This window comes from Gymnoscopelus microlampas (genome assembly GCF_963454915.1).
Source record: "Gymnoscopelus microlampas genome assembly, chromosome: 20".
Lineage (NCBI taxonomy): Eukaryota > Metazoa > Chordata > Actinopteri > Myctophiformes > Myctophidae > Gymnoscopelus > Gymnoscopelus microlampas.
In genome coordinates this window covers 16,517,477-16,531,887 of record NC_139957.1, presented here as the reverse complement: position 1 = coordinate 16,531,887, position 14,411 = coordinate 16,517,477, and the positions used below count along the sequence as shown (strand labels likewise).

General features: G+C 40.8%; 1 protein-coding gene across 11 annotated transcripts in view; it reads left to right on the top strand.

The window, feature by feature from the left end:
• The window catches only part of dctn1b (dynactin 1b), a 53,455-nt gene that overhangs the window by 13,118 nt on the left and 25,926 nt on the right, over positions 1 to 14,411 (top strand). For all 11 annotated transcript variants that reach the window (XM_084044822.1, XM_084044828.1, XM_084044823.1 and 8 more), the window contains exon 4: positions 890 to 921. In XM_084044822.1, coding sequence (XP_083900948.1) covers positions 890 to 921 — 32 coding nt within the window. The remainder of the gene's footprint in view (positions 1 to 889; positions 922 to 14,411) is intronic.

The following is a 14,411-nucleotide window of genomic DNA, read 5'->3' as shown; positions in this document are numbered from 1 at the left end:
ACACACACACACACACACACACACACACACACACACACACACACAAACACACACACACAGTCAAAATACCTCATCCTTTGTCAAGGTAAGACTGCGTCATTGAAAGACAGAGACCTAGATGGGGTTGTTTCATATCAAACTCAGCAGTGAGTCTATCTCCAATGATGTGATTTACCACAGCCACCTCTTTCACTGGCTGGGACAAGAGACCTGAGTAAATACAGTTAGGAATTCGATTCACAAGATTTAACCTTCATAATTGCTTATTTGCCAGAGCCTTGAACAGCTTCTTTAGGGACAAAATCACTCATGAGAGGAAACCTGAGACAGTTTTCCCCCAAATATTATACAACCTATTCACTCTATTCAACAATAGATTTTGGCCAGGTCCACATGAGAATCACAACGGTGTCTGAGATTCTGGCAGAGGCACACTCTGCGGACTGTCTCCATGGTTACCGATCACTGCTGCTTTGAGATTTCAGAAAGGAGGGGGGGGGGGGCATTTACTCTGTGTATGAAACTTGCTTTACTTTTTATTTGGAACAGCTAGAGCCACTGCATGGTGGAGAGACAGATAGGCAGTTGGTGTCCCTGTGAAAACTAGCAAATGGCAGGACGGCTGTCAGGAGGCTTTTACCTCACAGGGCATCTAACTGGACATGTGCCATAGGTTATCATATAGAATCATATGTTGTTCTGAGGCACACTTTCTGTACAAGTGCTGGTCACCTGGTGAAAAGATATTGTAGCCTGTTTGCTCTGCTCTGTTTGCCTGATTGGTTCACACCAGGATCTTAGGCAGACTTTAGACTTTATGAAGGAGGATAAATGACAGTTGTGATAAACGAGTGTTTGTCTCTCTCTCTCTTTTATTTTTGCTCCTTAGAGATCCTGGAGACGCCCAAGTCCACTAAAATGGTGAGTGAGATAGTGCTGTACTGCTGCAACGTGGCACAAAGCTCTCTTACAGGTGTTCAGCAGGAGACATGGTGGCCTACATGTGGAGTTGACACACCCTCGCACAATCGGATGCATGCAGCACTGCACATAGTTACAAACACAGATACACAGACACACAGAGACACTCATAAACTGTCTGTCTGTCTGTCTGACACACACACACACACACACACACACACACACACACACACACACACACACACACACACACACACACACACACACACACACACACACACACACACACACGCTCAACTTCTCATATGATCCAGTCAACTCTTGGAGGACGTCCTTTCTTTGCTTTACACCTGTCCTTAGACCCAATGGGCCCGATTCACTAAGCTGGTCGTAAATATGAATAACGTGTAAATAAAGTGACTATAGGAGGGTGTATTTTCTCTAAACAAAAACTGACGTGCAATTCACAAAGGGGTGTGTAAATCCCTGATATGTGCGGATCACAGTTTTTGATTTTTGCCTGAAGGTCAGAGGCGCGTTCATATGGAAGATCCTTTGCATTGCTCCACGCCCCCATTTAAGACCATGAAGCTGTTTACACTCAGAATATGGGTGTAAACAGTTTAGTGAATCGGGCCCAATGTCCTTTACACTTGTCCTCAGACACAATGTCCTTTTCAGACAAAAGGTCCTTTGCACCTGTCCTCAGACACGAGGTCCTTTACACCTGTCCTCAGACACAATTGTCCTTTTCAGACACAAGGTCCTTTGCACCTGTCCTCAGACACAAGGTCCTTTACCTCAGATGTCCTTTGCCGACATGAGTGTTGTTGGTGACAAGATCTGAAAGCATACAAGCTGTGTGAAGATTGTGTTTTATTTGCAATTAAAAAAATGTCCTTGGAAAATATATAAAATGACATGCATACCGTCATTTACAAATTAACGTGTGTAAAGAGGTTGTTTTGTATGTTTTGTTGACCAACTGTCAACTAACTATTTGTTATTTCCCTCGAGTCAAATTGTGACCACTGATCACCTTTTTAAATGGTTTTAAATTGTAGGTTATACATTATTTTACTATACTATCTTACAATAAATGCAGGGAATCTCTGTACGTATGTTCGTCGCCAAATTCGCCACACACGTCGCAGACAACCCGAGGGAGTGCAGTCCCTCTGGAAATTCTCCTTTACATATCCTTGACATTATGCTGTTTTCTGTCGCGCTAAAGGATGTGTTTAGGAAAATAGATGGGATGTAATTCTTTTGACTATTTGGATGCACCCTAGAATTTAGAACAGAAATGTGTAGGTTCATTTTATTCTTGTCCAGTAGAGGGCAGTGTCTACTCCCAAAAGCAGGCACATAAGCCTTGTGCTGTGATTCATTTACTGCAGTTTATAGTTTTGACTTTTGAGTGTCTCAGAATAGGAGTGCTAAGCTGGAATTCACATGCTCAGATTTTAATGAGTTATAATTCTGATATTTTCATTTGGGTTGTATTAATTTAGTCCTGGATTAATTGGTTGCTATAATGATTGATTAATCATTTGACTATTTTAAATTCTCTTCAAAAGATGAAAACATGAAAAACTGTTTAGTGTGAAATGCAAATATTTACTAAATTATGAATGTGTATATATAGAGAGAGACCCTTATTGATCCCTGTGGGGAAATTCAGATGTTGTTTGCCGCAAAGGCAGTAAGCATGAAACACAGGATACTGGTAAGAGTAGAGAGATACAATGAAATTAAAATAAAAAATAGTTTTCTATAAAAAATAACCAGAAAATCTTGTCTGGCAGAAATGGGCATGGCCTATGTGAGGAGTTTCATCATGATCCAAGAAATCCAGGGAATTATTATTGTTTTGTATGACCACGGTTCAAAAGTTATTGGCCAAAACTTAAAGCTGCCTGTTATAGCGCCACCACGAGGCATATTTGAAAGGTTTGGGGCAGAGGTTCTTTCTTGGCCCACTGAGAGTGTGCGTGAAAAGTGTCATCCAGATCGGGCCAACAGTTCCGGACAGATCGCCTGCTCAAAGACAGACGGATGGACACTCACACGGACACACTGATGGACAGGAGTGAAAACATAGTCTCCGGCCTTCGGCTGTCCGGCCTGGCGGAGACAAAAATTAAGCAAGTAGACTTTGATGAAGCTTTAATGAAGCATTCGTGCTCAATGTGAATTTTGGACAGTTTTGTCACAGAGCTCTCCAAAATACAGAGCCTCAGAGAGGGAGAAACATCTTCAGGCAGCTGATAAATATTCTCAAATAGCCTACCGTGATGTAGTGAATCCTTAGCGTCATTGTGCCAGTCTTTGTAGCTACAGTAAACATACCGGACATTTTGCAATCATTGCTCACGAGTCGCACAACATTGAGAGGTCTTCCTCACACCTAATTCTCAACAAATATCTGTGATTCAGATGTTCCTGTATTCTGCAAAAGTGTGACTGTTCCTTCTGTCAATTGTGTTTGTATCAACAGTTAGGCTAATCAAAGGCAATGATTTGTGGTGCGTTCTGCGTTTGCTCCTAACCACACCACACCATTCCGTTTCATTAATCCATCTATACCGCAGAGAGAGAGAAAGCGAGAGAAGCATTTATTTCTGTATAGGTATCACAGATAGACAATTAGGCTACACTGATTGCAGTAATGGCCATGCACTTGCGTTTGGATTTCTCTTGTTTCAATGTTGATGTTTTGGTGAGCAGAGAGCTTTTGTTTCACCCGTATATCCTGACATTATTTATTAGTAGATGTTAAACTTGCACGCTTCACGTCATGCAGGACATTGGTTTTGTCGATGGGAAAGCATTCTGTGCTCTTTTGATCTCACTACTTAGGACTGTGTGCAACCTTCTTCTTAAACATAATGGCACCCGATACTCTGATTGCTGGATTAATGTAACACCCAAAACACAACTATTGATAATCCAGGGCCATTTACCACCTATCACCGGTGCTGTGCTCGGCACTAGGTGCATATTAGCATCCTCAAAATAGCAAAATAGTGCTGGGAGACACCCCCACGGCGCAAGTTAAGACCTAGTGCCAGGTGTTATGTTGCGTCCTCAAAATAGGGCCCTTAAAGTCTGACCCTAGCCAGCTTCACTTGGTCTGACTGGTTAGCATGTTGTATAATGTATTTGTAAATATAGGCATAAGACTAATGTACAATCTATCGCCAGTAATATGAAAATCTATCATCTACGAATGGATATATTGTATATTTATGTTCACATATTGTTATCCATTGTTCTACTGTTTTTTCAAATCAATTTGAAAGGGGATTTCCCTTCCAACTTGACTACTTCAGTTAATCTGTGTGGTCTAAGGGCTCCTACAGTCATTAACATCTTACAAAAGTGATGCATCCTCATGAAAGTAAAAGATGATTTATGATTTATAATAAATTTAAAATAGAGATGAAAAAAAAGGATGAGTATTCTAACTTAACATTTGATAAAGCTTCTATGTTAGATCAGTTAGACACAGGCAATACAAATTCTGCAATTCTGTTCATTTAAGTAAACTATATCCCACATGGGCAGCTACTGTAATTGATGATACTAAACACGTAAAAAACGTAGGCTGCTGTTATTGGCATTCAAAAGGAGTGCACATTATCGTCTTGCTGCCATTTCTAGGACGGATATCTAACGAAGATCAAACCAACCCCACCCACCACTGTTAGATGAAATTCTAGAGTAGAGTTGCTGAGTCATGTTGCTGTCTCTCTGGACTCTTGGTTTTCACCTGATACCCCCCTCCATCTTACCCTCACCCCTAGGCAAACCTCTGATAACGTGGAAACATGTTCCCTTTGCAATTTTATTGTTCCAAGGATGGCAGAGGAAGACTTATGAATAAGGCATAGTGCCTTATGTTAGGAGTCATCCAGTCACGATCCAAAACAAGGCATTCTGATTCTGTCGGCACACCGACAGAGGGCTGCGCTGTACACTCAGTGCCATCCGAGTTGCAAACCAAAAGGGTGGAAATCAGTTATAATCTATTTATAATTTGCGCATAGTACTTGACAATGAGTCGATAAACATATTTTCAGTTCAAGTCTTCATTAAAAAAAAGGCCCATCACTACACTTGCTAGCTCCATTAAAAATATATATGTATCTTTATTAATCTACAACATTGTCTTCAAGTTCACATTCTCTGTTTCACCCTACGAAAACAAATGCTAAAGTGAAGAATAAATGCAACCTGACACATTCTGAAATGTGTTGGATTGAATTACACACACACACACACACACACACACACACACACACACACACACACACACACACACACACACACACACACACACACACACACACACACAAAATATTGATTAGATTGGACACCAGTTCTGAAATGTACTGTAACTGCACTGTAATCTGTCATTTGTTTTGGTGCAGTCACCAAAACAATTGACTTGTTTCATGGACATGGTGCAGGAACAAACTTAGCTGCAAGTTTTGTAAGAGTTGTGCATAATTTGTCTTGATAAAGAAGGTTTATTAGGGGATCAATCTTTTTGACAGTTTGTTTGTGGTCTGTCCTCATGAAAGTAAATGAAAAAAGAGCAATGTAATAATGTGTGAAAGAGAGAGAGCCTGAGGGCTAAGCAAGAATGTGTCTGTGTGTGTACTGGTTAGTGTATTGTTTGATATCTGACCTCTGACATCACCAACGGAGAGAACCAACTCACTATTATTCCCATCATGTGCAGCATGCCACTGATGAACTCTGCAACCTTGACCTCTAACCTTCACCTTTACACCCCCTCCCTCCTTCCCTCCTTCCCTCCTTCGATCACGCAGCGAGGAGTGAAGCCCAAAAAGGTGGTGCATGTTTCTCGAACCTCGGTACAGTGGTAATGTTATGATCACCGTGGTATCTGTGGCTCTGATTGGCCTATAGCTGCTGCATGGCACCAGGGTCTCGCTAGCTCCCATTGACCCATATTTCCTATCAAATCATCCATACTTTCATCCACGTGATATGAATCAACTATTCTGTGGTTATGAGAGAGATAGACAATGTGTGAATCCTCACATCTGTGTCACCCATGCAACTCCATTATTTCTTGTACCATGTGTTGTTGTCCCTTCACCATGCTCTGTGCTCTCCCGTGGTTCAAAGCTCTGTCATATTGTATGTGGCCTCTACTGTATGTCTCATGGGCTATATTCATTCGCTGCTGCCTGTGTGCCACTATGTCGGTAGAAAATGCATTTCACATACGCTCAAGCTTATCCTGAGATATGTTTCAAAATATATATAAAAAAATAGTCCATATAATCTATTTGGAGAAAGCTCTTGTGGCTTGGACAATTTTGGTCTGGCTCCAGACCCATGTCACATTTTCTTGTTGCATTTGTCTCCCTCTCTGTTCTTCTAAGCAGAAATGCCACAAGAATATCTTGGACATGTGCACAGGAGAAAACTGTTAGTGCCTATTTTTCAAATATATTTTGGAATTACTTGCAGGTATATGCTTTCATGAAGTAACTGACCAGATTCCCATTGTTCAGCCTTTGTAATAAAAAAAAGAATATATATATATATATATATATATATATATATATATATATATATATATATATATATTAAAAAAAACATACTGCTTGACATTTTTGAGCTGTATATGAAATGCATTAGTGTGTTGTGTGGGACGGCTTCTTAGGTTATGTACTAGTGCGTGGGTACTGGGTACACGCACTTCATGGTCATGGTCCGGCAGTGGTCGCTTAACATCCTGGAGCTGAGTCATATCCTCTGCTGCGCTGTCTCGAAAATGTCAGATTCTGATCGATGTTCCAGTGGGTTAGATATCAACCGCCATGCCTGCTGCTGCTGCAGAGAGTCGACTCACAGAAAGAGCCCAGCTGATTATGGATTTGCTGCCAAACTCAGATTTACTCACTCCATGTGAGCTGTTTCTCCTGCCCTGTGGTCTGTCTGTAGACCTCTAGGACTTCCAGGTCTTTAGTCTGCAAGATGTGGAAATTTGTATTTTCATAATTTCTTTATGTTTCAACTTTAATCTAGACATTTAATATAGACATTTCAGTGGGATTGCTTTTTGGGGTTACAGCTTGGTTCCACATTTATTTCCTGTCGGCTACTTATATTCACAAACAGTGGATAATGAAACTAACATAAAAGGAAATTAACTTTGAGCCATTAAGAATGTTATGTTGTCAAGTGTTTAAAGGTCTATACAAGGGGCCCGTTTCACAAAGGCAGAATTAAATCATCCTGGATGTAAAGCCAAATACAGGTTTGACAAGTCTGCTCAGTACAGCCTGGTTTATTCCGTTCTACTAACGCCAAACCAGGCTGAGAAGTCAAGCCAGGCTGAATGCTCGTTCACGTATTTAGTCCATGAGCCAGACAAGATTTAATTATCGAAAGAGTGGGCAAAACCATACCTATATTAAATTGTTTATAGGGTCAATATAAGTAAATAAATATATGATAACCTGTCCACAGGAGCAGCTTTTTCATATTTATCACACATTTTGTTATTTTCCCCATACGTACAGGTGAAAACATGACAAAAATGTAAAAATAGTTATCATAATGAAACTTCCCCAGTTGATTACTTACATGAAGACAATGATTTATCGTATTACAAGTTTTCTGAAATTGTATATTTAAATATGCAAATTGGCATTAGGAAAACATGCCTGAATTTGCATAACTTTCCAGAAACAACATTGGAACATTGGACAAAGCCAGAATCAACATTCTTATTGCATTTTGTTAAGATGTTAGAGTCAAAGGTTTTTAACAAGGGAATATTCAATATCTGGCTCAATTTTGGGGCTCTGGTTCATGGACTAAATGCCTAATTTGCATATTTAAATATACAATTTCAGAAAACTTGTAATACGATAAATCATTGTCTTCATGTAAGTAATCAACTGGGGAAGTTTCATTATGATAACTATTTTTTAAATTCATTGCAGTTGAAAAGGCTTTAGAAATGTGAGAGAAAAACACCTGCCATGGATCACTGGAGTGGATTTTTTTGTTAAAACGTTCAGTAACAGTAACATTTAGTAAAGTATTAATTTTTACAAAAGATTTAAGGGATGTAGGCCTATTTGATTCTCCTTAACCACTTGAACCCCAGCAAACCTATTCTGGGGGAACAACATTCACCAAAAATAGCCGATCTACAAGCTTACATGCGTTGCGACACGTTGTGAGCTTATAGATCGGCTAGATTGCCTTTAGGTGTAGGCCTAAAAGTGAAAAAAGAGCGTAGTACAGTGGTGTGTGATTAAACTATGCATGTTTCCTAAATTCTATTGAATTGCTCTGAATTGCTTTGAAGATCAAGCCTAGTTTTGTATAAATCTATTTGAATAGATCGCTCCGACGTGCACAGTAATTCAATTCAAGTGACATCTCCGCGACACTCAATGTTGTACTCACTGTACACGCACACATCCATTTGCGTCTCCACATGTTCATAAATCAATCCAAACGAACAAAAGTAATCCAATAACTCCTCAGGATAGATCAATAAAGAATCCATAGTCCAAGAAATAATCTGACATAGACAGGGTAAATTTTCAGAGAAGCATAACCCCGAAGGCATTTCGTGTTTATTTTTGGTATACAACATTTCTAGGGATATTAAGGGGTGCTGAATCCAAATCTGCTGTATACCCAGCGCAAAAATGTCAATTAAGGCCTCAAAATTGAGAAATTCAACATGGCCGCCCGGCGCCATCTCTAAAAATTAACTTTTGATCTGGATGACCTAGAATCATGTATGAAGGCACTTTTCCATACAAGTCAACCATGGGGATTCCAAATCTGACACAATTTTAATTGTCAGACCTCGTTTTAACACCGAAATTCAAGATGGCCGACATCCAGTACAGTAAAAACTTATACCCAGGGGGCAAAGAACCAGATGGGCTAGAAATAAAAACTTGGTGTCTATTTCATGGTTTCAGAGCATGAGAAACTCAATGGAATACTTATCTTTATGATTGGGTGTGTCTGGACCTTTAATTTGCATATTTCCAAGATGGACGCCACGCGAAAATGAGTTTTACTATGACTTTTACAGTGACAGCTTACTGTTATGGCAAAAAGTCTGCTTTTTAAGCAATATGAACACATTTGGTCAGTTTGCGCTTTAATTTATATGTTGTCAATATGGCTGCAGTCATAAATAATGTATGGTATTACATTTTCCATTTATTGATTTATAGATCTATAGTTGTGGGGATGATTGCAGAGAAAAATCGGAGAAAAAGCCCACAATGTACCTTATGTATCATTTTAATAAACTAAATACAATATAAACAGACACATGCACACTCCAAGACTTGCCAAAAACTTCAACTTTAGGGCTATACAAATTAACATAGTGGTATGCATTCAAGTAACATAACAAAAGATAGACTACTTAGTGACAAATAGAGTAAAAGCGGAGTTGAGGTTGCCTACAAAAGGTTCATTTTGACCTCTATGGTTCAGTCTTGCCTGCTTCTAAAGCCAATGATACTATGGTACAATGCTATTCACTGTCACTGTTGTCATGTTGCACTGATCCTGCTGCATCGTGTCTCCAGTCCCTGGCAACGGCATCCTAAGTAGAATGGAATTGCCTTCTTTGCACGGGAACAGTTTTTCTGGCAGCCTTTGATACAGCTGCATGATATTGCCTTGTTCATTGACACAGGCCAGGCTGGCTCGGTAGATGCAAGGGGGACTGCATTGCTAGCACTGAGAGAACATCCATACTCTGTGAAAGAAGGAATATCCGGCTTGGCGATATGTGCACATTTATCTATTATGGTTGCTAGAACAGCTCTTCTCAGGTGCAGGTCAAAGGAATTATCTGTCGGGGGCAGCAGCTTTAAGAGGGTTGATCTATTATTGAGGAACTTGTACACTCTAAGCTTACTCAGGTCAAAATCCTCCTGGTGGTCCGCTTTGGATGTATATACAGCAATTGTGAGGTCTCGTGCCTGATTGATGGACGTCATCTGAGAGGGAATCATAAGAGTTTTCACCAAACTCCTCAAGTGCAGAGATCCAGACACATGATGGCCTTGAACCATGCCTTCTTCCCAGTGAAGAAGGGATAGCTGGTGGTACAGTATCTCTGCCACTTAAACTATGGATAAAGGGCAGGGCACGACACTGTGCGAGACCCAGTGCTGATACCATTTGATGGATAGGAAGGTATGAATTTTGCTCTGTTCTCACCCACAGCTCTGGAAGGCATTGGAGATGGGTTGCTGCATAGTAAAGGCACATGATGATGATGTCTGTGTCATTGGCATGGATGACAGCGCCGCCCATGGCTGCTGTGGTGTTGGGGAGTGTTGTTTCTGTCTGTTGTAAACTGTGCTCCGCTGTACCAAATGAAATTCCTAACATGTTCACATGTCATGGCAATAAAGTCTTCTGATTCTGATTCTGACAACTCTGTCAACTTTGGACACTGTACAGGGTGTGGAGTATTATTCTTGTATCAGCCTCCTGTTGTGTGGATTCTAGTGCAGGGACATCTTCAATAGACCCCTCCTTGATCACCACACTCCTTGTCTCTTCTTTAAACCCCCCACCCAGGTAAAGATGTGTTGGACCAAGGGCCGACTTAAGTTTCTCATTTTCACACCATTCGTCACAGAGGAAACTCAATAGGTTTGCCTTGTTAGCTGACACAGCAAAAAACTCCTGAGGATCTGGAGCTGTGTAATGCATACTGACTTCATATTCTTTGGTAGGTTTTGGTCAAGCATATCTGTGTTCTTGCTCAGCTGTCTTAAGACTAGGTCCACAGTACCGGTCAAAACAGAAGTGAATGATCTCTGTGCCAGCAGGCACATCATTCAACAGCAGACGTTGGTATCGTTCAGCGATTGTTCCAAATGCTTCACCTTTCAGGAACGACCAATGGCGCATGGCATACATGGCATCAATAACTACTGCTGTTTTTCTGTCTTCTGTAGGCAGGTCAGGGATACATGCAACTTTGGTCTCCTCTTTCAGGACCTTCACAAGGCTTGCCTTGGTACCTGTTCTCATCCTGCCATCTTCCTGGAAGAGGGAAGGGGGGAAGTCACTGCACTCGTGGTTGCCTATAAAGTCAACAAGGTTGAGTTCTCCACCACTGGCTATGATTAGGGTCATGCGCAGGAGGGCAGTAATTTCATTGCTCTTGCCAGGTGCTGAGGTTTTCCCCTTAGATTGTTTAGATTTTGTGTTTTGAGTGTAGAAAGTGTTAAGCTTCATTATTCTTGTCTTCTTCTGTTCACTGGACAGTGACTCACACAGTGCCTTCAGACCCAGTTCTTTCACACTCATCAAGTCGTCCTTGACTGTGGATGTGGAATCAGCACACTGTCCTGTAGATATGTTGATCATGGATGATGTGCTCACTGTAAATGGGTTAGTCTCCACTGCTGCCTTGACTACCATCTCTGCATCCCGGATTACACGACTCTGACCAGACTCATGGTGTGGGTCTGCCATATTGACAACATATAAATTAAAGCTCAAACTGACCAAATGTGTTCATATTACTTAAAAAGCAGACTTTTTGCCATAACAGTCAGCTGTCACTGTAAAAGTCAAAGTAAAACTCATTTTTGCGTGGCGTCCATCTTGGAAATATGCAAATTAAAGGTCCAGACACACCCAATCATAAAGATAAGTATTCCATTGAGTTTCTCATGCTCTGAAACCATGAAATAGACACCAAGTTTTTATTTCTAGCCCATCTGGTTCATTGCCCCCTGGGTATAAGTTTTTACTGTACTGGATGTCGGCCATCTTGAATTTCGGAGTCAAAACGAGGTCTGACAATTAAAATTGTGTCAGATTTGGAATCCTCATGGTTGACTTGTATGGAAAAGTGCCTTCATACATGATTCTAGGTCATCCAGATCAAAAGTTAATTTTTAGAGATGGCGCCGGGCGGCCATGTTGAATTTCTCAATTTTGAGGCCTTAATTGACATTTTTGCGCTGGGTATACAGCAGATTTGGATTCAGCACCCCTTAATACCCCTAGAAATGTTGTATACCAAAAATAAACACGAAATGCCTTCAGCATTTTATACAAGCACATTTTCTGAAATTCTGCCTAGTCTAACAGGAGCTAATCCACAACTCGGCAGGGAAAATTAAAATCTCACTGGTATAATCAGTCATTGATAGATATTCCTGTGCATATTCTCCAGTGATTGTGGCATGCAGTTATATATTCCACAACTAAATAGATCTACCATAGAAGACTGATTTCACAAATAATTAGTATAAAAAATTATAATGGTCACAACAATCTACAAGCTCACAAGCTTAAAGTCATGATGAGGTTGTGCAGACTATATGTTTTTGTAATTTGTTGTATAATGAAGTATATAGGGCTTAAGTAGTCCTTTAATGGCAATGTAGACCTACTGTGTATCAGGGTTCCCCAATTAGTTTTCCTCATGGGCCAAATTATGTCTAGGGTACCAAGCCCAGGGGGGGGGGGCGGCGTTCCCGCTAGTCCAGTGACAGTGCAGATGCAAGTGTTGTCGCTGGTACTAATGATTTAGGCCTGGGATTCTTAAATCCTGTGTTGAGGGTCACACAACGAAAAAAATGCACTCTTGAAAGTTGAAACTAAATAAGTTGAGAACCAACCATGGATAAACATATTCAGGTTAACTGGCTAAATGAACCTGGCGAGATAACTCAGCTTTCATGAAACCTATTCATGGCTAATCCAAGATAAATTCATCCAGGATAGTTGATAAATCCCGGCTTAATCTGCTATCTAGGTTTCGTGAAACAGGCCCCAGCTAGGTGATTATTATTAGTATTTTTTATCACGTTTGACCAATTCAGATAGCATCCTGTAAGTAGTCAATCATAGAACTTTATTCTAGAATAGTATTTGAATTAAAACCGGTTATCCTTTTTTTCATTCAGCACCCTTCTGTTTAGTATACATACTGTATTTAAGTAATACATATATATATATATATATATACTGTATAAAACCGAGGTCTGGAAACATCACCTCCATAGAGAGTATAGCGTACTGCAAGTGCTTTATGTTGTCCAAACATTTGAAATATGTTCTGCTGCTGCCGGTTTGCCAATAAAGCAAACTGCCTTCATTATGTTGTGCTGTGCTGGTGCTGTTGGGGCAGAAATTCTATCTCCCCTTTGTTATGTTGCTGCTGCTGGGCTGAGGACCAATGCCCTTAGAGTCAGTGAATCACATCTGTCAATGCTGCTCTAGCAGGAACTTGAAACCTCTCTACATCTCGTCATCCCACTCCAGTACCCGCCCCCCCCCCCCCCCCCCCCCCCCCCCTCTCTCTCTCTCTCGCTCTCTCTCACTCTCTCCAACCCTTGATACCCTGTCCTTCCCATGATGCAACACTTAATGGGTAGAGCTATAGGGAAGAATTAAGAGACAGTAAGGGTGAGGGAGAGATGCTCCTTATTTTAGTTTCTTAACGTTATCTGCCCAATGTTATTAACAAACAAAAATCCTCTATTATTTATACTAACTTTCACACCCTCACGTTCTTTCATCAACAACGTAATTGACTTATCTCCATATTCATGACCACGGTACTTTGGGTGTAAAGCTCATAGTTTAGCAGAGTATCCCAGTGGAATTAATCCTCTTCTCTTCTCACCATGCAGTCTGTCCTGGGCAGGAGATTAGTGGGAGCTGAGGAAGATATTACTGATAGGAAATCAAAAGGCTCTTGGTCTTAGCATAACCATATAGGCAGGAATTAGCCCAATAATCTGGCTTTGAACTGATAGAACTGTTTTATCATTCCTAAATTATTTTTTATAAAAAGTGATTTTTTATTGAAGCCTGGAAGAACACATTTAATTCAGCATTCTTTCCATGGAAGTCGAGAACTAATAAAATATGTTGGCCCACTTGTACAAAGCGATGTTACATTTTCTTTGGTTTCAAAAAGTGATGACTTGCACCATTTTTTGGGTGTGTGTGTTCCTTTGTTTGAAAACTGAGACTGGCAGTTTGTTGGAGTGTTGTTGGCAATAACAATATGAATGTACATACGAATGTACATCATATACTAGTGTTTCAAATGCAGCAGCAGCATCCATGCTCATGTCACAGCTTAGATGTCAGGGCAGCCTCATTGTTTCTGTATATGTCATTCTAATGAGTCCATGGGAAGAATCCAAGACAGTTGCTAGGATACAGAGAAGGCTTGCATCAGTGTTGTCACCCCCGACCCCTCCACCACCACCCCGACTCATTGCCCCTCCTTTGTTTTTTTCCTTCCACATCCTCTCCCCTCCCTTTCTCTTCTACCCTCGCACTTTTCTTTTTCCATCCTCTTCTGTTACCATTCTTTTGCTGTAGCCCCCCCCCCCCCCCTCCCTCCTCTTTCTCTCATTTGTCTCTCCCATACACACACTCACAGGCACTCGCAGGCACACTCA